At 49.1% G+C, this 21,921-nt stretch overlaps 2 protein-coding genes across 5 annotated transcripts in view; both read right to left on the bottom strand.

Moving 5' to 3' along the window:
- The window catches only part of COL27A1 (collagen type XXVII alpha 1 chain), a 28,169-nt gene extending 27,423 nt beyond the window's left edge, over window positions 1–746 (bottom strand). For all 4 annotated transcript variants that reach the window (XM_032448125.1, XM_032448126.1, XM_032448128.1 and 1 more), the window contains exon 1: window positions 614–746. In XM_032448125.1, the coding sequence (XP_032304016.1) occupies window positions 614–710 (97 nt within the window). In that variant the 5' untranslated portion in view covers window positions 711–746. The remainder of the gene's footprint in view (window positions 1–613) is intronic.
- A 1,703-nt stretch (window positions 747–2,449) lies between these two features.
- The window catches only part of CACNA1B (calcium voltage-gated channel subunit alpha1 B), a 196,258-nt gene continuing 176,786 nt past the window's right edge, over window positions 2,450–21,921 (bottom strand). Inside the window, exons 38-47 of the mRNA XM_015878810.2 lie at window positions 19,892–19,988; window positions 15,501–15,609; window positions 14,080–14,187; window positions 12,738–12,850; window positions 12,430–12,557; window positions 12,023–12,149; window positions 11,415–11,525; window positions 7,618–7,825; window positions 7,307–7,518; window positions 2,450–6,368 (exon numbers count right to left, since the gene is read on the bottom strand). Coding sequence (XP_015734296.1) covers window positions 5,832–6,368; window positions 7,307–7,518; window positions 7,618–7,825; window positions 11,415–11,525; window positions 12,023–12,149; window positions 12,430–12,557; window positions 12,738–12,850; window positions 14,080–14,187; window positions 15,501–15,609; window positions 19,892–19,988 — 1,750 coding nt within the window. The 3' untranslated portion in view covers window positions 2,450–5,831. The remainder of the gene's footprint in view (window positions 6,369–7,306; window positions 7,519–7,617; window positions 7,826–11,414; window positions 11,526–12,022; window positions 12,150–12,429; window positions 12,558–12,737; window positions 12,851–14,079; window positions 14,188–15,500; window positions 15,610–19,891; window positions 19,989–21,921) is intronic.

The raw sequence follows: 21,921 nt of genomic DNA, 5'->3' as shown, positions 1-21,921 counted from the left end.
GCACCATCCACACAGCCTCTTCACACACCACTCATCCCTTAATTAAGCAGATTTTAATTGGGTGACTCTAAGCTTTAATTAACTGCAAACCATGCATGTTCATTTCTGGGTTGCATTCTCAGACAGCCTCCTCCCTGCCTGGTATCACCCAGCTTCCCCACTTCCAATCCCCAGTGTCTTGTCCACCCCTTGTATCTCGCTCCGGCTGCAACCCCTGGAATGCACTTCATGCTCAGTTCCCAGGCTGTGAGCTGCACCACCTCAGTGCTTCCCAGCCAACATTCAGGCAGAGTTAAGCCCTACTAAGATAACGGCGCTTTCCCTCTTGAAAACGCATTCATAACATAGCAGCCCTTGGCACGCTCCAGCCTGGGCCTAAAACCCACGTTTGGGGCAGGGTTTGTGCTGTACCCCCCAGGTGCTGGGCAGCCCTGGGGCTGCGGGAGGGTCACACCGTCCTGCCGTGCCCGCGATGCTGGCTGAACAGTGCATCCTAGCGGACACCTCCTCCTCCTCGAGCATCCCCACCGCCCGTTAGAGACCCTAAGGGAGTTTCCCCGAATCCCCCCCCACCTCATCCCATCCCCACCTTTCGGGGAGGCTCCTCTCCTACCTTCCTGCAGCCCTGAGCCCGTTTCGGGAAGCTCCAGCCCCGTCGCTCCCAGGGGCAAAGCGCAGAGCAGCGCCAGAACCAGCGCCCCGCAGCGCATCGTGCGCCCGGTCCCGGCTCCGCACCCGGCCCCGCACCGCCCCGCTCCGCTCCGCCCCGCAGCTACGGGACCCCCAGGGAGGGGTGGGGGGAAGGGGGACAAGGGGGAGAGAAGGGGAGGGGGTGAGGAGGAGCACCCTCCTGCCCTCCCTCCATTCATCCCTCCGCCCCCAGCACGAGAGGGGTGGGCGCGGATGTTACGGGGCGGGGGGAATCGCGTGGCCCCCTCCCCATGTTTCTTGCGCAACTGCGGGCTGCTGGGGGTTACGGGTTAAGGATTTCCCCCCCCCAAACACCTCGTGGCTCTGCCTCGTCGGCACACAAAGCTCAGAAGCGCTGGAGGAGCCCTTTGCTTTGCATTCAGAACATGTGATTGCTGATTCCGATTCCAGCGCTGACCTTCTGGCCCAGCAGAACATCCCCTGCTGCATCTCTTTATCTTGCAGTGGATTTCTAGTGGGGGAGATGTGCATGCGATGCCCTTTGCTCTCTTCCTGCAGCAGCACCCCACTGCTATGGGAGCTTTCAGGTGGGTCAGTGAACAACCACCTCCTCCAGAGCAGATACCCGAGGATCTGCTGAAGGGAAGCATTAAATTAAAGTAGAAAAGGACTGAGAATGCTTCCCCCTAATGGCAACACGAGGTGTGGGGAGTGGGAAACACTGCTCCTGAACCCTGATGTGATCTGCAGGGCTGCACACTCAGAGATCTCCATGTCACTCCTTGGTTCGGGTTATCTCAGAAATAAAATCCTGCTTATCTTTATGCTCTGCTGTCCTCTGTTCCTAAGGAACCCAGGGCCTGTGCAGCCCAGATGACAGCCAAGGGAAGTGATTCTGCTCCACGCTTTGCCAATAACTCACTGAATGACCTCAAGCCAATCCATCTTCCTCCTGTGCTACATCCTGACCTGGTGACAGAGGGACAGAGGACCTTCTCTGTGCTCACATGTGCACATGAACTCCAGGTGGGACCTCATCACAGCAAGGAAGACCTCGGGTTCCAAAGAGCACTGAAGAACTGCAATGCTCCTCCCAAGGGCTGCTCCACACCAGGGATTCCTTAGAGTCATCAGAAGGGTCACAGCAGCAGAGCCCAGGGAGGAAGATCCACACAGTGCTCAGCCCTGCTGGGGAATAAGGTAGGTAAAGAAATGAGAAGCTCCTTCCTCACATGCCAGCAGCCATTGGGGTCTGCTCAGGGTAAGAACTTCAAGGTCTTAGCAAGCACCACCATCATCACCACTAGCAGGAGCAGTGTGCCAGCCCCCAGCAGACCACACTGCTGATTTCCATGCTCACAGTGCCCCAGGGTAACACCAAAACATCCATTCCATTCCTTACAGCACCCAACCTGGGCCCTTTACATGCAGCTTCCTTCCCAAGCTGCTACTAGGAGCAATGGCCAAGCTCTGGCTGGAGGTGGGCTCCCACTCAGCACTGCACACACCGGCTGGGATTTTGTCAGGTCAGTTTGATTTTAGTTTGTTTGTTGTTTGCTCTTTTTTTGCTAAGTTTTTATTTTAATTCAAGGACTTTGCTTCATACAAAATGTAATTGTAGAAACAACTGCAGAGTTCAAAGTTTGGCTGATAAATAGTACTCAGGCAGCAAACTCGGCAATCACAGAATCTTTGTTTTCTATTTCTTCCCCTTCTTTCTTTTCCCCCTTGGATAAAGTTCCAGTTGTGTTGCATGGTTGGAACTTTTTCATCCTTTTTAACACCATTATATGTTTGGTTTTTTTTTCTCTTTTTCCTTGTCTTTAAATAGAAAGTTTTGCAACAAACCCCCAATTTATATCAAATATAATTAAAAATTAACAACTGATGAATACATTGTATCAAAAAAGTACGAAGATAAACATTTTCCATGCACATACTTTTTATATATATGTATATATGTATATATTTTACATGCAAACATTACTTATTCAAAGTACAGCCACTACGAGACTGGTTCTGGATGCAGAAAACTGATCGGTGCAATTCAAGTTTGGCAACTCACTATGAGGATCCTTGGAGTTATGATGTATGCATTGAAGAGACAGCAGAGAGGCTGTTAAAATAGAGGGGAAAGGGTACTATGGACAACCGTGGTCAGGCTCCTCTGTCACCGCCATTGCTGGAAGCAATGACCCCTATGGGGAAGGCGGAGGGTCGGACAAGTGGAGCTGCTGCTTTGTGTTCTGTGCAAGAATTGGAGCAATCCCGCACCCCTGTTGGGCTTTGGAGGGGGGATTGGTGTGGGGCTGTGGGGGCTGAGGTTGAGTATGACAGAGGAAGGGGCAAGGCAGAGGGGAAGGAAAGGCAAAACTGCTCGGTGCAGAAAGACGGCTCGTTTGCTTTGCGGTGTGGGTGCAATGTTTGCATGCAGTGTTGGAGAGGTTCCACTTTCTCCTCTCCTCCTTGGAGTAAAAGAGTAACGTTTTCTTTAAAATTTCAAATAAAGCCTTTGTGCCTTTGTGTCAGGAAAAAATGTATAAAACATTTGGTCACAATCATGCTGAAGCCTGAAACAGGAAGATCCAGCAGATAAAGCTACAGAATGGATGAAGGTCTCACTGACTGTGGTGTGGATGTGTTTCCTTACGTGTCATCTTGTTGCATAGCCCTCCGTTTGCAAATTACAGCCATTACCCATAGAGGACCTCTGGCTACCGCACTTCCTTTATTCAAAGTGCACATAAATACAGAGACAGAGACAGGAGTTATCCTTTAGCAGAATCCAGGGATGAGATCAGCCAGAGATTATTATTCAGTAACGGAACAAAAAAGAAAAACACGCAACGGAACGCGACAGGTTGAATTTCTCCAACAGAAAAGCTACAGGAGATGTGAAGAAACCATCCTACAGCAGGATGCTCCCAGCACAAATCCCCGGAAGGACCTTGCTGAGAGCATCAGAGACCTCCTGAGTGTTTTGGTAGCCTCCAACACCCTAAAACCACCCTCATGTCCAAACCTATCGGCAGGTCTGCCGGGATCTCCACCCGGTTCAAGCTTTGCCTTGAGAAGTTCCACAGTTCTGGGGCTCGGTTGATCCTCTGAAGTAATTCAACTGTCCAACCATTTCCTATCGTTACTTTTAGCAACGTGCTCTACGGGCACCTCCCACCCCTCCTGCTTTAACCTTCTGCCCAGGAACTGCTTGGCTTCTGGCCTCCCGTGCACCAAATTAGCCCTACTGAGGTTCTCCAAAGCCACGGACACCAGGTCCTGCCCAGGCGCTTCTTTTGGCACTCTCTCCCCATCGCCATGTCAGCTGTGCCTCCTTCCCAGGCTCAAAGTGCAGAAATCCACACGTGCACAAACTAAAATGTCATCCAACGCAAAAGTCATTTGCAAGAACACAGAAATCTCATCCCTGAGAATCAGAGTTAAGAGGTTTTGATATTTTTGTTTCGTTTTCTTTTCTTCTTAACAGGCAAATAAATAAAAACGAGACTCTCTCCATCTGCCCCCAACACAAACGACGCACCACGGGACACAGCCACGGCTCTCGCGGCCCAACTACAACTCCAGACATGCAAATGGGAAAGGCGCTGCTCCTCTGGGAGCATCACTGCAGCTCTCCCACAGGACCTAAACATCGGTCAACGAGACAACACCAGACAAATGAGACAAGGCCAGTTCCAACTGCTGCAGTTATAACCCTTCCCGCTCTCAACAATTAAAGTATATTTTAAATAAAACAAAGTCAAAAAATAAAAAACGAAAAAAAAAAAAAAAACCAACAAAAAAACAAAAAACCACCAAACCAACCCCAAAGCATCTTTGCCTTCCCCACTATCATCTTCAAACCCAGCCCAGGCAATGTGCTCGCCGTGGGACCTCCACCCTTGGGCACTGCCCCAGGCCCTGCTACCCCCCACGTTCGATGCATCGAAGCAAGAGTTTGCGTCGTCGTTGCCGTGTAAGATTTCAAAGGTTAGGCACTTAGTAGTGAACAACTGGAGCATTCGGTAGAAACGGTGGGACCTGGAATGACAACTGGACTAATCCTCTACAGAAAGAGTAATTTTGTTTTTTTTCCCTTTTTTTTTCTTTTTTTGGGTTTTTTTTTGTTTTTTTTTTACTGTACAATTTACAAAAATGCACACAATGAAAAGTTAAAGTTCTATCTAATAGCTTGATATAAAACCAATAACATTTCTTCTGCTCAACCCTACGCTTTTTTTCCTGTATTTTTAAAGTTTTTGTGGGTTTTGTTTCTTTTTTCCCCCCTTTCTTTTAGTTTTTTTTCTTTTTTCTTTTTTTTCTTTTTTTTTTGCTAAATCAAGCTTATATTGTAAACAAGACAAAACAGTGAGGGCGTGTTGCAGTCAACAGGAGAGAGGGACAGGAAGAAAAGTCTCAGCAGCAAGGAAACAGTCCTTAGGAAGGAGCTCTCGTGTGGCTTTCTGATGGGCGTGGAGGACCCGAAGTGGTGATGCACGTGAGAGGTCCGGGGTGAAGCAGCGAGTTCCTGGGAAGGGTCGCTGTGGCTGAACATCAAGTCCCAACGGACTGTCCTTTGTTCTGATCTGTGGGGTTTCTTTTTTCTCCTCTCCCAGTTCATTAGGTAGATCTCTTCCCTCTTAGTGGGGAACAAGATGAAACGCAGGGTCGAGCTTTTTTTGCCAGTGTCCCTTTTGCAACCCTGACTCCTGCCCAGATATGGGTGGGACAGGTGAGGAAAAAAATAATCATGAAGTAGTAGCCCAACTGATGTTGACCAATCAATTGGTCAAACAAATCGGCACCAAACATTCCCAATCCCAAAAAGCATTGATGGTCTGCTCATCTGCCAGCAGGGACGGCTCCTCGCAGGCCTCATGGTTGGGTACCTGGTGCACATCTCTGAAAGCAGCAGGGAGGTGGGGTGAGGTGCGCTGCCTCCTGGGAGGGAGCCTTCTTCCTTGGTACCTTTTGGTGGAAAAAATTTTTTTTAAAAAAAATAAATAAATAAAAAGAGGGCAGGAGAGAGGCTGCACAAGTGTCTCCGGAGGTCTCGGAGTGGGACAGAGCAGTTCTGGCAGCAGGGGCCACCCCCTGGCACTGTGTGTCTGAGCGCACAGCCTTCCGGATGATAAAACTCATCGACTTTCCCTGTGTGCGCCTCCGAGGGTTTGGCTGTGCCGCTAACACCAGTCGTCCTCGTCAGCTTCATGGTAGTAGCTCCGTCCCCTGGTGCCAGTGCCAGGCCCCGTGTTGAGCCCCAACGTGTAATGGTAGCCATTGGGCACCCGGCGTGCTTGGTGAGACTGGGAGGTCAAGGAAGAGACATAAGAAGTCCTGGAGGAACGCCCCGAGTTGGTGGCCACGGCTTCCTCAAAGGTGAGCGTGTCCTCGGGCGCTGCGCCCACGGGGCTGTCGGCGGTGTCACGGTGGCCCAGGTAGGGGTCGGAGCCGATGCGGGCAACCGCGGCTGGGGGCGGCTGCTGGTCCCCACGCAGCAGTGCATTGTGCTCAGACAGCCCGCGGCTCAGACGGCCTGGGGAGAAGGGTGGGAGGCCACCCGACGACGTGCTGAAGTGTACAGGCGAGGAGTTGGCGGTCTTGTAAGTGATGCTGGGGCGTGGGGTCAGGGGGGTCTGCGGGAGCTGCCTCCGACCCCGGCATGGGGTACTAGCACCAGATGTCGACAGCAAGGGGCTCCCGTTAACCGAACCACTGCCCTACATCAAAATTGGAACAGAGCGAATGAAAAAAATAACAACCAAAAATAAAAACAAACAAGAAAGAAAGAAAGAAAAAGAGAAAAAAAAAAGAAAAAAGAAGAAGGAAACGCCGGACAAACACAAAGGCAGGCAGGTGTAAAACAGAAGGAGAAGCAACAGGAGGGAGAGACAAGTCACAAGAAGAAAGAGAAGGAAAAAGAGAGAGTTTAGACACGCACAGTTAAGGGAAGGAGGTTCTCGAGAAATAATTAAACAGGAGATGCGAAAAGTTGGAGAACTGAAGTTCTGCAAGCAGTGGGTAAGGACAGAAACGACTGGAGCACCGGTAGAATGAGAACTCCAACAGAAGGGGACGCTGTCTGGGGAGAGGACCCACAGCACACACACCCCAACATGCCCTTACCTCAGTGACTCTGTGAGCGGCCCAACAACCTGCTGTGCTTGTTGGCAAACCAGCACTCTGCTTTGGGGCAAAGCTTTGCTCAGCTTCAGCCAAGAGCTGTGAACATTGACACTGGGGGAGGTCTTGTTTTTGTGCTCAGAACTGAATTATGTGGGAGAGTTTTGGGATGGACTTTTTTAGTAGTTTTGATTGGAATGTATTTTAGTCCTAAATAGGCACTACTTGAGAAACAACAACTAAAGGGAGGATGCCAAGCCTTCTTCATGGTCATACATTACAACAGGCTAATAAATACTCCAGCACTGGAGGTGTTCAAAGTCAGGCTGGATGGAAATTTGAACAACCTGATCTGCTAAAAGACACCCCTATCCATGTTGGGGGATTGAACTAGATGATGTGTCACTTCCAATCCAAGCAAGCCTTAAAGGCTTTCCCTTCCACGGTCTTTCATCTCCTCTATTTTAAGAGAGACACAGAAAATGTACATCCCTGGCAGAAGTTAAGGCTCTCCTCCCACCCTGCATCTCCTCACCTGTCTGTGGGGACCTTGCTCAGGCCCACCATTGGGTGAAGTGGGCCTGCTCTGATCAGCAGACTTGGGCTGGGATCGGTCCCGGCTGCCATAGCGATCACAGGAGTAGAAGCGCTGCTTTTCTGAAGAGGAGGAAGAGTGCTGCTTCCTCTCTTGGGACCGTCCACGCTCCTGCTTCTTGTCCTTGGAAGAAGATTCACCAGAGCGGGCCACTGAAAGGAGAATATTAGTTGGTGCTCACCAAGAACACGGAGCGGGGACCCCAAATCACATATGTACGGACTAACCCCCATTAAACACAAAGCTCTTACCAGCTTCCCCATCGGCCAGTTGATGTGTGGTCCTGTCCAAGGACTTCTGCTTCTTCTCTTTCCGCCGGTGGCAGCGGTGGTGGTGGTGGTGATGCACCTGGTCCGTGGGCACACGCTCCAGGGAGTACTCGTAGAGGTGCATGGGGTGCGGGCGCTGTGGGGTCAGCGTGGAGATGGAGCGCTTCATGGGGCTTGTGTCCGGGATGGGCTGTGGGGCACAGGGGGAATAGAGCAGGGTCAGGGGACAAGCACCTCACCTTGCTCAGCTGCTCAGATCCCAGCACGGGGTGGGTTTTATAGCAATAGACAGGGGTGAGGAGGGGCAGGAGAAAAATAGTTAACTGGCTCTAATTGGAATGGGCAGAAGAACTTGGAATGGTGGACTTAGTGCTAAGTTTGAGGAGCAAATGAGATCTCCATTTGCTGAAATGGGCTTTGCTTTCAGTTTTGTGCCAGTCCACAGGTATTTTGGGTGCAGAGCAGGATGCAGCATGTCACATCACACACAGTCTCATGGCAGTCAACAGTAGATGAGCAGGGGCAGAGGGCAGCACAGTAGCCAAGCATCTCACAAAGGTTATTCTCCAAGACCAGTTCCACCCAAAGCTGCTTCAGGGCCTGCGATCATCCCAAAGCAACTCCAAAGAGGGGAAGCATGAAAGCATTTCTGGGCATCAGATGGAAAGGGAGAAAACTCAGAAAGAAATGGGCAAGGTACAGGCCAAGCCACCTAAGAGCTACGACTGCCTCCCTGCACCTGAAGACAACTTCCATCCAACTATTAAAGCTCTCCTCTTGTCTCATCATTGCTCTTGATGTCCTTGTGGATGGGACGAGCAAGACATCACGCATACACTACAGTTCTACCAGGATATCTCCAGAAATGACTACTTGGGGTTGCTACTGCAACTTTCAAACCATCTGTGGGCTTGCCAAGCACAAGAGCTCTGCACAGCAATCCAACCTCCCATGGGCACTGCTCGATGTTGTCTTCTACACTAGTGATAGCTCCAGTCTCTGCTCTCTTCCCTTTGGGTCCAAATTTCACAATGATGCTCTGCAGAACATAAAGGTAAATGGGCTGCAGGATAAATGCTCTCACATTCTTTTACCTTCCTGTTGAGGTGTAAAGCTCAGAAAACAAGGAAAATTCCTGTGTTTCTTTCTCTATCACTCTCTTGGTCTCCAGCTGCCTTGCAGAGTGCTCTCAGGTGGATACAGGGCTTCCATCCATGCTCTGCAGGCTTCCCAAGGTCTGTCATCACATCTAAGCTGCTTGCTAGAGGGAAGCCAGCAGAGCATTGCAGCTGGATGGGGAGGGAGCTCAGGATGTCCTTTGGTTTGAGGCTTGTTTTGAGTTCTCAGTCCAACAGGTGCTTCAAATGACACTGCCAGCAGAACATTTACTTTGCTCACAGTAACCTTTCCAGTGAGCCTTGCATTATTTTTACCATCTATGCTCTTCTGTTTGCTTTGCCTGAATTTCAGATCTCTGCTGCCCATGATATTTACATAAAGCAGAGCCAGTTGGTTTGCAGCCCTAGTTGGTATTTTGGGGAGGAAGAGCTTCTGTTCCTCCCAGTGTGCCACCATGCATGCAAAGGTGCAATCTCAGCTAAATTTTTAGTTGCTGCTCTCTCTTTCAAGTTACCCAAGTGTTGGTGTTTCCTATCAAGGTGCTGTGTTAGAACTGGATCAGCAAAGCAAAGCTTATCCTCCCCAGAAATCCCAACAGTGCTCTCATTATGTTAATGGGGCACACACACAAGCCCTGGGAGAACACACCATAACCCTTCACGGAGTTACTGATTGCTTCTTCATTACCAAACTGGCAGTTTTCAGTTCCTAAATCCCCGTGCAACAAGGCATTCCAAAGAAATAAATAAGCAAAACAAAGGAAATCCCTGCTATTGCAGCGTGCGGCGTGCAGTTGTGGATCGAATGGATGGCAGCAAAGTGGGGAGAGACAGCAGCTGCATCGGTGCAACATCGTACTCCAAATGAGAAGGGAAAGAAGTAAAGGGTTAAGGAAGGTTAATTATTTCTTAACACGGATTTAATAGGATACAACTTAGTGCAAACTACATACTGCTAGGTAACTCCCAGGTGACCGTGCTTTGCTCCTCTGCAAACAATTCGGACAAGATGAGAGACATTATTTGAAGCAGCCCCACAGTACAGCCATTGTCAGACACCGCAGCAGATGTGCAGCAGACACGATGAGGGCGAGAGGGGAGGTGGTAGGGAGCGGGACAGCAAAGAGGCAGGGGAATGGAGGGCATAGGGGATTTGTTTTTAAAAGGGGAGTGTAAAAAATAGATGGGAGATAAACAAGATGTCCAGAAAAAAGAAGGAAAAGGAATGTGTTGCAAATAAGAGTTATAAGGAACTCAAAGATTGGGGGAGCGGAGCAATACGTGAGAATTGGGGGGAGGGAAGGGGAGACACACAGAGAGGACATTGGTTATTTGGCTGAAGCTACAACACCAGAACATTACATCATTACATGAGGTTAGATCTGCTCAGGTATTACGGGCCTGATTCATCATAAGATCAGAGAGCTTTGGTGAGGGCAGTTGTGCCCTGGGGGACCAGTACTGTGCTCCTGCAAGCAAGCACTTCTGGAAAGTGAGTGGCTTTATCTCTGTGCTGGAGCATATCCCAGCAGCATGGGAAGACATTGCTGAGTCTGCTCCGGTCTGGGGGGGACCAGGTCATAAATCACAGAATCACTGAGGTTGGAAAAGACCGCTAAGACCATTTAGTCCAACCATCAGGTGCATGAAGAAGCAGCCGGACCCATCCATAAACAGCCATATCTGCCACAACAGAGAGGAGTTTCTCAAGACAAAGCTAGTGGCTTTGCTGTTGGTTACTGCTTGGCATTGGAAGGCCATTTCTGCCTATGCAATACACAGCCTTTGAGTTTTGAGGGGCAGCATGTCTTTCACATATGAAGAGCAATGGGGAATGGCCCACAGCCATGGGCTGCTCACTTCTTTCTCTATGAATCAGGCCCTTTGAACAAAAGACACGACTATGAGATGTTCTGACACACAAGAGGAGGGATGGTGTCTGGAGAGCACCTGGGTTAACACAAGCAGTGAACACATACAATGCCCAAAAATGGTACATGAAAACCATGACCTCCTACACACTGAGGAATTAATCACCAAGTTGCTGTAAAAGCCAACTCTAACGATGAAGTTTCTTTACAAGAAGTTAAACAAAGAAAATGAAATCCTCAACGACGTATTACCAATCAAAATCGAAACACAAGATATAACTGTGGGAAGAGGAAAACACAGGGAGACTGCTTAATGTCTCAGTGAAGCCTTCCAGGCACAGTCTCCCTGGTATTTTCCATACCTCCTGCATTTATCAAAGAGAACCACAGGAAATCTCCAGCTTATTTTATGGCTGGGGCATTGGAGTCTGCTTCAGCTGTCTGTCTGGATAGATGGCAGACAACTGGCAATGGGATACACATGCCTTTCAGGAATACGGGCTGGCAAACATCTTTGTCCCCAGTTAATCAGAACAGACACTCGTAGGTAGGCAGTCATCATTTAGCAACCCAAAAGGAAGGTTTTCTCTTGCTTGCTTTTTGCTGCAACCAGAAGCAAGTAAGCCTGCAGACAATGCTGTGCTTGCACATGAATGCCTATCGTCCAAGCAGAAAGCCTGGTTACCTGGCACCGGGACCAGCTTCCAATAAACCTCACAGGCAGCTGATAACAACAGCTCCAATCCCTTGCCATGCTCTCAGCCTCCCACCCCCAGCTTCCCTTGCTTACCTGTGTTTCGGCAGCCAGGCGCGGCATGGAAGCTGCCCGACCCTGGCTCTCCAGCCCTGGTTGGTGCTCTCCATTGGCAATCGTGGGGCTGATTTCCCTCATTTCCACCACCTGGTTGAAGCAGGAGACAGTATTAAATAGCAAGACCACATCAGCTTCAAACCCACTGCCTTAGCAGTATCCTACTAGTTGGTGAGTGAAGAGGTGCTGATGGGGAAAGAGAATAAACTGGAGGCATTGGAGCACCCAAGTTATTCTCTATCAACAGGGTTGTTTTCAGCAAAGACAGCAGTGAGCCATGGCAATGAACCCCAGCTCTGACCCGTGACATCTCTCCTTTGGGTTTATACACTAATAATAAAGGGACAACAAGGAGGACAAAACCCTAAGAGTCCCATCTCAGCAGACATGAAGTGTTAGCAGCAGGATAAGCACATCCACAAACACAAACTTGCTTTTTCTCCATAATGTTCAAGCAAGTTTTGGGTGGTAAGAGAGACGGTGCTTGTCCCAGAGGGCAATGGACCTCACCAGCTCTCAGAGAAGTGTCTACCCAGATATCTATTCAGGTCTGCTGCATTTCACCCAGTCATCATCTGTTTGCTTACCCGTTCAATGGGGATTTCCTCTGAGTGGCCTCGTTCAAAAGCTGGCGTCCTGGTTTCATAAAACACATCCTGGGTGCGTTGAGTCCCCCAGGAACTGGATTCTTTGATCCCACCCTCTGGAGCTGGCCTGACAGATGGTAAATAGAAAGAAAAGACAAACTCTTTTGCAAGAGAGTTTTGCTAACTTAATAAAGCAGCCAAGTAACCCCCAACATTTCACTTCTGAAACTGCACTGGTAAGAGGCATTTTGATAGTCATCAGTGGAAAGCTGTCCTAGCCATATGTGAGGAGGCTGTTTAACTTGGAGTCACTGTAGATGCTCTGCACCACCACAGCAATCGGATCAATGGGGTCAGGGTTGATGTGTCTGCCCTCGCTGCCCCTGCTCTGTATCACAGATACTCACAACGTGCCCCCGTTGTTGAGTGAGGCTGAGCTTTTCTGGCGCAGGAATGCCTTCGCATTGCTGAATGCTGAGGGCTGGGTTTGCTCCAAAGTGGCCTTCAAGGGGTGGAAGAGTGACACTGGTCCGGGCTGTGAAGAACAAAGGATGGTTGTAAGAGATGGAGCTGGGCGTGGAGAGGATGCACTGCGCTAACCAAGCATCCCTCTACATCCCCAGACTTTCAGAGTGCAATGCACCAGTGACAGCACTGAGAACTGCTTGAGAAGCAGCTGCAGGAGAGGGAGGACAAGGAGTGACATCCCCAGTACCTGGCACAGGCCCCCAGGAGGCTGGTGGACTTGTTCCCTGCTGTTCTTGTTCTGTTTGTAGAAGTCAAATATCATGAGCGCTGCGTAGACCTTCCCCACAGTCATTTCATCAGCTGTCCGCACATGGTGAAATGCAGCAGAGGTGTTCAGGTGGATCCAACAAGAGAAAGGACCAAGGGAGGGATGGATAAGTCAAAGTGCATGAGAAACAGGGACATCAAAGGGGTGTGGGAAGCAAGGTGAGAGAACAGGTAACGTTAGAATATTGAGGCAAAATGGACACAGGGAAAAGGAAAGAAAACAAAGCTAAGAAGTTTAAAATGGAATTCTTCAAATCTTTGCAAGTTGCTGCCTTTAACGTTTGAGGAGGATATCAACACCAGATCTGCGGCCATCTTTTCATCAACAAAAGAGCCTTATTCCAATTTCTGTGAATTATAGTCAACCAGGGCACAGCGGGCTAACATCTATCTCAAAGTACTTCATATTTCCAGATGTCTGTTGCACCCTCCCAGCTCTGCTCCCCTCCCTTCCATGCACAGCAGCTGAGTTTAAAGTCACAAAGGCACTGTGAGGAATGGGGAGGAAAAGAATTCTGTCGTTGCTACCCACTGATCTGCACCTCCTCACTTCCCTCATCTGTCTTAATTAACTTTGCCTTTATTGCTCCGCACTGTTTCTCGTTAATCAGGAATCCGAGCCCTTGCTTTGGCCAATGCAGATAATGGCAAGCTTTCCATTTTCTCAGCACTTTCTCTGGGGATATCATTGAGCAGCACGAGGTTCCAAGGTACCTCATTTCTGATTCTGGAAGTTCTCAGCAAACTTGTAATTTTCTTCTCCTGATTTTCTGCAGCAGAATGAACCCAGATGGCAGGAATTGCTCTGCTGCCCTTTGAAGCACAGGCTGGAGGCAAACAAAAGCTAGGAACAGTGCCTGAAAGGGGCCACACTGCATTAGTTCCTTCTCAGCGCAGTGCTTTTTCTAAGGGCATGAAACCTACTGTAATGTTAAGGAAACAGAGGCCTAAATCTGCTCCTTTGGTGGTCATGGAGTCATTAAGGTTGGAAAAGATCACCAAGTCCAACCAGCAACCCACCCCACCATGCCCACTAATCACATCCTTAAGTGCCACACCACTGTTTTGATGGAAACTATACGACTCCATCACTTCCCTGGGCAACCTGTTCCAATACCTCTGTGATCAGCAATACCTGCAAGCTGATCTACACTGGGTTTCTTTGCTGCATCCTGTGCACGTGAACTGTGTACCTGGACAAGGCTTGGGGCAAAGCAGGGGGTAAAACCCAAGCCAGGCTTCTTGGAGGGCTGGGTGCTTACGTTTGTGTGGAGGCACCAGGAGATCCAGTGTCTTCTGGGACAGGTTGGGCCAAACCAGAGAGATCTCTTTTCTCAGCTCAGCATCACACTGGTGCTGCTTCACACCCCCTGAACAAAGGGAGAGGAAACAAGAAGGCACATAAGTGAAAAATCCTCATTCAGCCCTTTCTGAGCTGTCTGGCAGTGAGACACGAGCAAACACTCAATGCACCGCGCTGTATCAACAGCGTCAAAACAGGAGCGATGGAGCAGCGTAAACCAGAAGGGGCTGAACACTGCAGCATTATTCATACGGCCAAAGTGAGGTCTCAATACACAAGTGGAAAGTGATTAAAGTATATGTAAGCCAACAGGCCAGCTCCCAGCTGAATGCACCACACAGCAGGCAATTAAGTAGTTCATCTGAATGACAGAGATTATTTTTCTAAGAGGAAAGTAATGGGAGGAGGCTCTGGGTGCTCTGCTACATGGCAGTCTGAACTCCCACACTCAGTCTCATTAGGGAGGGTTTATTAAGGGCCTGTTAGCCTTACTAAAGACTCAATTAAATGCAGCACATGAAACCTATTCAAACCAAGCAACGTAGCAACAGAGCAGGTCGAGAACTCACAACTTGCAGCAGATAGAGGCCTCTGAGCAATGCCAGCACTATCAGCCATGCTGGATCTCTGCTTCCTCTATAGAATATGGTTAAAAAACATAGGAATGGGAGGCTTTTGCAAATGAATTGCCTGCGTGAATTACCCTTGCTGACAGCCAACTAGAACCCTAAAATAAGACAAACTCTCAGGGTTTCAGTGGCTTTGCCCAGATTTTATTACTAAAATACATTGTTGGCCCTAAAATCCCACATAGTCCAACATGCAGCCTTAAAAATGAGCCTTATTAAGGGAGTCCTTCTGGGGCCTCAGAGTTTTTATGGTCTTCCAGCATTGCCAAAGCATCAAAGATGAAGTTTCAGTAATAGCCTAGGAAGGCAATTAATGCAGAGAGGTGGAAAGGGTGGCCCAAGGAAAAGCACAGTGTTCTAACCCAGCCCTGCCCTTTGCTCACAAGAGCACTGTTACCTCCTGTTAGCTTCTAAATTAGGTAAAACAGAGCTTTGGCCCATTGTGCCTTGACTGTGACCTTAGCCAGCCTGATTAAACAGCGTAACGACCCATAGAAAAGGCTGGGGTGTTTTACTACCTTGCAGTGTTTAATTGGGAAGTGAAGTATATGCCTGACTAAGCACTTAAATAATAAAATTTTATCTCAGTGCAGTTTGTAGTGCTCTGAGTCACTGCCTCACTGCAAACAGGCAGCAACACTGTTTTCTTCTTCTTTGGGCTGGGATAATCGCAAAGTGAGGTGCAGAAACTCGTGTCAGCATCAGGCAAGCTGGGGTTCAAGCCATACAGCCGTCATTCCCCCCCTCTCACCTGAGGCAAGCTTGATTTCCAGAGCAGTGCGGATCAGGGCCATCAGCGTGGAGGTGAAGTGGACTGTCAGATCCTCGGGTGAGATGGGCATGTTCATCCTCACCAGACGCTGCAGGAGGAACATGGGCACTGTCAGCTTCGGTCAATGTTTCTCCCCCTACCCCTTCCCTCCCCTCCTGAGAGCCCCTAGAAATAGCCCCATTGCAAACATGAGCCCTTCTCCTTGTGTTAACCTTTTGTGCACTGAGCTCAAACATCTCCATGCAGCTGGCAGCTCCTTTCCTGGAGCAGGGCTGAGCTGCTGCTGTTGGCTGTGATGGTTTGCCAGAATTTGTACTGCAATCCTATAAAGAGATTTCTTCCAAAAGAAGCTGGTTTGAATATCCTCATCCAGTTTCAGAGCCTACTGCTCTGCTCCTGATGGTCTCCAGCTACAATCCTACCTGCAGCCTCTAAACACGTGGCTCTGCAGAGCCCATGATGATGCTTTCTGCACACAGCCTCCTTAGGGGAAGGAGCTGGGTGGGTGAGAGCAGGACTGTAATTTGCTTCTCCCACATTCTTTCAGTCTGGACATGGAATAGTCCCCCACGACCTGCATGCATCTTTTAGGGTCTTTAAACCTGGTGGCATCTCCTTCCCCACTAACAATCAGGACCAGCTCTGATAGGGCAAAATCATCCCTCCTATATGCAGCCTGGACTTGAGGTTGCACTAAGCACGGTGCTTTGGAGGCTGTGGCTCCCTTAACATATCTGGTGTCTGAGTATGGAAACGCAGATGGGTGAAAGCATTCTCTGATAACCTCAGCGATACATTTAAAGGATGGATTTCTTCTCCTTTGGCAATCTCCTTGTTTCTCAGCTCCTCAGCTTTCAATAGCTGCTGAGCCTCACTCAGAGCCTTATCAGAGCAGCCCCTGCGTTTCCGCTCCCAGATTGCTCCTGTGCCCTGAGGAAGTCACCGAGCATTAATCTTCGCTGTAAGCCAAGCAGGAGCCTGGCCGGGGCCCCTCGCTCGGGAGGGAATTTCATCCAAGTCCAAAAGCTGCTTAGGCTGCGGCTTTGATCCCTATCAATGTGCAGAGCCCTCTCTTTGTTCAGCACCAGCCAGCGTGCTGCTGCAGCACCATGCACAAGAGAGCACAGCGCCTGCCCTGCGTGCCATGACACCATGCAACACCAAGGGCTGCTTGGAGAAACCTCCAGCACACAGGCATTATGCTGCCGGTGCTGATGGGCACAGGGCATTAGTAAGGTGAAAAAAGTCTGCTTGTCAAGCAAGCTGATGTTTGGCAGAGCTGAGACCAGCCCCCTCCTCCCCCTCCTCTTTATTTTTAATCTTATTTCATATCTTTGGATTTCATTGCACAGTGCACAAAGGACTCATGTAGCAACCGACCCCTGTCTGCTGAAGGCTGAGCCAAACCACTGCAATCTCAATGAGCTCTTAAAGCGTGCCCAGAGGTTATCAGTCGTGTCTGACAAGCCTCTGAGAAAGTGAAATCAAAGCCAAGACTCCCCTCCCTTTGTAACTCTGTGACAGCAGCAAAGGCTGGCAAAGCCACAACCATTTTCTCTGTTCACTTGTCACCAGCAAAGAAGCATTTGAATTCGGACTTCCCCCTCAGTGCACAAAAAGTTAGCACAACATTTCTGCATCACATTGATGTGAGCCCAGAGAACAGCGGTCCCACCACATCCCACCACAGTGGGACAGGGAGAGTAAAGAGATGGAAAGCAAAAGAAGATGCACGGCAGTGAGGAACAAGCAGATGAGAAATAACCCCTCCAGGAGAGCTCTATCCTCACACAAACCAGCTCCAAAAACGACAGTGGGACTGTGATATCCCAGTCCTCTCCCCCAGTTTCCCAGGCTAATTCCCCAGAAGCACAGAGGCAGAGCACAGCAAGCCTGCCTGGAGACTTATGGAGCAGCATTCACATAGACAGAGAACATGCTGGAGAAGTGGGGAAATTCGTGATGTCAAAATCCAGGCAAAGGTAAAGCAGCACCTGGATGAGACTAAAGTCTTTTGCTGGTTCCCAGTGTGACCCAGAAAGTGAGTGCTGAGCTCAGGCTCAAACATTTGCCCAAGTATTGGCAGAAAGAAGAGCTGGGAAAACCAGCTGGCACCCTGATGGATTTTAATTATTAAGAACACCTCATCAGCAGCTCCTGAGCAGCCTCTGGGACAAGAACTGCTCTGGGAATCATTTTCATATGTGAATAAATTCAGGACAATGGAGCACTGCTTACAGAAAACGAGGCTGAATTTGGTGAATAAATTATTTGCTATGAATAATTCACTCCGACCTAGTTGTAATCGTTCTGCTCTGCTTTAACTCTTCTCTCAGCTTCAGAGAGGCTGCCCAAGCCTTCCTCCCTTCAATGGCAAAGGGTGGGTTTAGATAGAGGGGAGCAATTCTCCACTATGGGTATGGTGGAATAGTTTCTCAGGGAGGCTGTGGATGCCCCAATTCTGGAGGTGCCAGAATACCCTTCACAATAGACAAGCTGATGCTAAAGGGTCTCCAAGCCTCAATAAATGAGAATAAACATACCCAAGAGTTCTCAAACTAAGTAAAACCAAGCAATCCCAACCAGCCAATGGGCCACAGATCCAATCTCAAGGCACTGGAGTGAAGTCTAAGTGGCTTTCTACCCCCTCCCCACCCCCCTTTTAACCAGATAGAAGAGATTTCTTCCCATTTCCCCCACGTTGGCTGCAGGATAGAGCTCTCCTGGTGCCCCAGGACCCCACATGCACAGCCAAGCTCCAGCCAAGGCTGGGCACACAAACCCAGGAGGACAGCTGAGAAAGGGGAACCAGAAAGCAACAGAGAGGAAGGACAGCAACCAACAGGGCCGCAAGGAGGAGAAAACCCAAACGAAACAAATGCAGACATACTGAGAAGGGTGACGAGTGGGGAAAAACACACAAAGCTCCACACAGATTGGAGAGGACTGGGAAAAATTATATATACTGAAAGGAAAAGGATGGAGGAGTGGGGCAAAAGGGCTTTTGCCAGACAGAAGAGGAAGTTTCCAATAGAAATCCACGTTGTTTCTTTGAGAGGGAGGGAGCAGAAATGATGCAGAGACAATGGGGAAGGTTCAGAGCTGGTCTCAGGTTCATACTGCTGGGGTTTGCAGCTCTGTGATAAGGGCCAAAATGAAGCAGACTGCCTTCGAACTTAGAAACCTGATGTACAGTCGAGGTTTGAGCTGTTCAGTTGGAACCCATCTCTGCTTACGGTTCAGGCACACATGGGCACCTTTGAGAGGTTTCTAAGTAGATATATATCTCTATATATATCTTAAAAACAAACCATCCATGCACACCGAGCTTCTGTGGATTTTCTCTGTAAAGACCAATTAAAGCAGAGACCAGCTAACTCAGAAGGAAAGGACAGATTTGGGAAGGCACAGCTGCAGTGCCTGCACCAAGGGAGTTCCTCTGCAGCAGCTGAGAACCATCACAGAGAGGCACAGAGACTCCTCACTATGGAAATCAGCCCAAAGCCTTGTTTAAAATGCTTATTTTAATACGTGTTATTTATATATTCTTTTTTTTCCCTCCCTTCCTTTTAAAGATTGGGTTCAATGGACACTGAGTTGAGCTGTGCAATTCTACGTGCTCAGGTCACACTCCTCCTGAAATAAACGGCGACGTTTGGTGTCAAAAGATCCCATGGAGTTTGGCCCTTGTTTCTATCTGAATTACCACCACGCTCATCAATACAGCAGCAGTTTGCAAGCAGCCTTTTGGCTGCGATGCCTTTCTGTGGTTCAATTAAAAAAAGTTTTTTTTCAGAATCAACAATCAGTTTGAGCGATTTCTTCATCTTACCATCTTAAATGCTTTGCATTAAAATAATTTCTTTCATGAGGGTATTTAAGGAGCCCTTCTGGCGTTGCCTCTGTTTAATAGCTCGCTAACTCCTACAGCGCTGCCTACTCTAATTACACCAATCTAATTTAGAGGGGGGGGAAACCACCATCATACTGATGGGCAAGTGAGAGCGGTGGAAAGACAAATGGGGATTGTAGTGGCAGGGTAATTTACTCATTAGCAAACCTCAGAGTAGCCTAAATGGAAGCAGAATGAGAGAGAGAGGGAGAGAAACACCGAGAGAAATAGCAGAGACACAGTAAGAAAGACAAACCGACGCACCATCGTTTCAAAGACCCAAAAAATAATAGTTACAAAAAAAAAAGGAAACAACAACAAGAAAAAAGCAGCAGATCCAAAATCCAGTCTGCTCGGGAAGCAGAGAGAGCACTTAGAAGGAGCCCAGGAAAACAACACTAACGTCACAGAAATGGCACCCGCTGCAGCCACGGCACAAAAAGCTGGTGGGTTGGCAGGAGCTGCTGGGGTGGTCTACCTTATAGGCAACGCGAGCAGGGCATTTCTTTCCAAGGCCTAGAGGTGGGGACATGTGTCTCAGCATCTCATACATGTCTGTGTAACTGATGCGCCCGCTTGGAGTCAGAGGGAGAGAGGCAAAAGCAAGAGGAGACGGAAATCAAAGCAGAGCAGGATGGGGAAGAGGGAGGTGGGGAAAGGGGGAGGGCAACACAACGGAGCAAATGAGGAGGAGAGAGAAAGGGGAAAGCAGACAAGAAAACAGAGATCCGGTTAATCAGATTTCTCAGGGAAACAAAACCAAAGAAGGAGGTGGGTCAATCAAAGGTTCTCCGCTTCCATCCCTGTGGTTCGGCGCCCAACGTCTCCTCCTCGCCATGGGGAAGCCCCACATCCCCTGCAGCCGGGAATGATTGAGGTCTTATTTGGGAGGGAAGGCTTGGGTTGGGTTTTGGAGGCAGGTGTGCTTCCCTTGCCTGCTCCCCAAACAGGTCCAAGAGGTTGTGGTCACCATGCCAGGGAGAGCTGGTAGGCAGAGTTATGGGACAGGGGGTTTTCTCTTAGTAAATGAAGAGCTGGGTTTTCAGGTTAGCCTATGGACTGCTAGAGAAGAAAAAGCCATTCTTAACCCTAAAACTCCTAATCTGCTATGGGGAAGAGACTGGGACTGCAAAACCAAAGCCCAGCACCCAACCTGCAGGATGACGGTGAAAAGAGGATTTGTTTCTGCCTTGCATTTGATGGGCCCCTCTTCCCTCAAACCAACACCCATCACCTGCCTTCATCACTGACGTCTGTCTGTCCTGTGTGCTGTCATGGAAAGCCTTCAAGAAGGACAGCTGCAGAAGCAGGCACTGCATGCCAGCCTGCTGCCCTGACATGGGTCTCAAATCCTATGGAAAGCACTGACGCAGGAGTAGGCGGACGGGAGAACTTACCCCGCCAAACCCATCTATTCCTGTCCTTAGTTACTAAAGCATTTAACATACCTCTCCAGCTTCATAGCCCGGAGTTAATCTGAAGGCTGATGAGAGACACAAATTGTAATTGCAGCCAATGATTTCTCCCTGGCTTCCCTCCTCTGCCCCTGCTCCTGGCAGAGGGCTCAGTGCCTCTGAATTCTTGGCAAGGCCCATCCTTTGCTCTCCACCTTTGCTCCCAAGTGTTGCACACCTTCAGTGTTCAGGAGGCAGGAGGTTTCCTGCTATATCTAGCATAACTTATGAGCTCAGAGACATGAGTGTTGCTCCCAATGCAACCTCTGGCTCTTGCAGTGGGGTGGACTCAAAGCTCATCCTTTCATCTCTCCCCTGCCTGGACAGCCAGTCCTACAGCCTAAATGTCTTTCCAGCTCAGGAAAGGGAAGGGCTCAAACCTGAGTTACTCAGCTAGATGGGCAATGCTGCAAAGCCCCCCAAAATTATGCTGCTCCCCAGAAATCCTGGGATAATTTCTCTCTCTGGCATATAGATGTAAAGAGAAGCACTTAAACACTGTGCTGCTTTTCCCTAACACTTCCCACCCAGCCCCTGTGTGATGGAAGCCTGAGGGTTGGCTGTCTCATAAAGCTGCCTGGCCCCAGCCAGCTGGGTGTGGGAAGGGATGGGACAGGGATGAGATGCACGGAGGAGCGAGGAGGCAGTCCATCAATCATTCCTTGGACAGGCAACGAGTTTGTTACGTTACAGTTTCTTTTCTGTACCGTTTGCATTTGCAATTGGGGGTTAAAGAAAAGAAATAAAACTGAAAATGCTGGAGGGAGGCTCTGAAATTGCAAACCTTGTATGCCACCCTATGAGGGCACTTCTTTCCTAAGCCCAGGGGTGGAGCAATTACACGTAATAAATTGTACATATCCTTATAATGAATCCGGCAACTGGAAAGAAAACATCAGAAGTTACGACAGCAAAAATATGGGGAATCAGCCTTTCCCTTGCAAACAGAAGAGGCTGGAAGGACAAACCACGCTGAAAAGCAAAGTTAGCCTGATAATAACTGCGTTTGTGATGAAGAAGCGACTTTAACACAGTCAGAGAGAGAGGGAGAGTG

Source organism: Coturnix japonica, chromosome 17 (assembly GCF_001577835.2).
Source record: "Coturnix japonica isolate 7356 chromosome 17, Coturnix japonica 2.1, whole genome shotgun sequence".
Classification (NCBI taxonomy): Eukaryota; Metazoa; Chordata; class Aves; order Galliformes; family Phasianidae; genus Coturnix; species Coturnix japonica.
The sequence above is the reverse complement of the archived record's forward strand: the minus strand, read 5'-3'. Positions and strand labels throughout refer to the sequence as shown.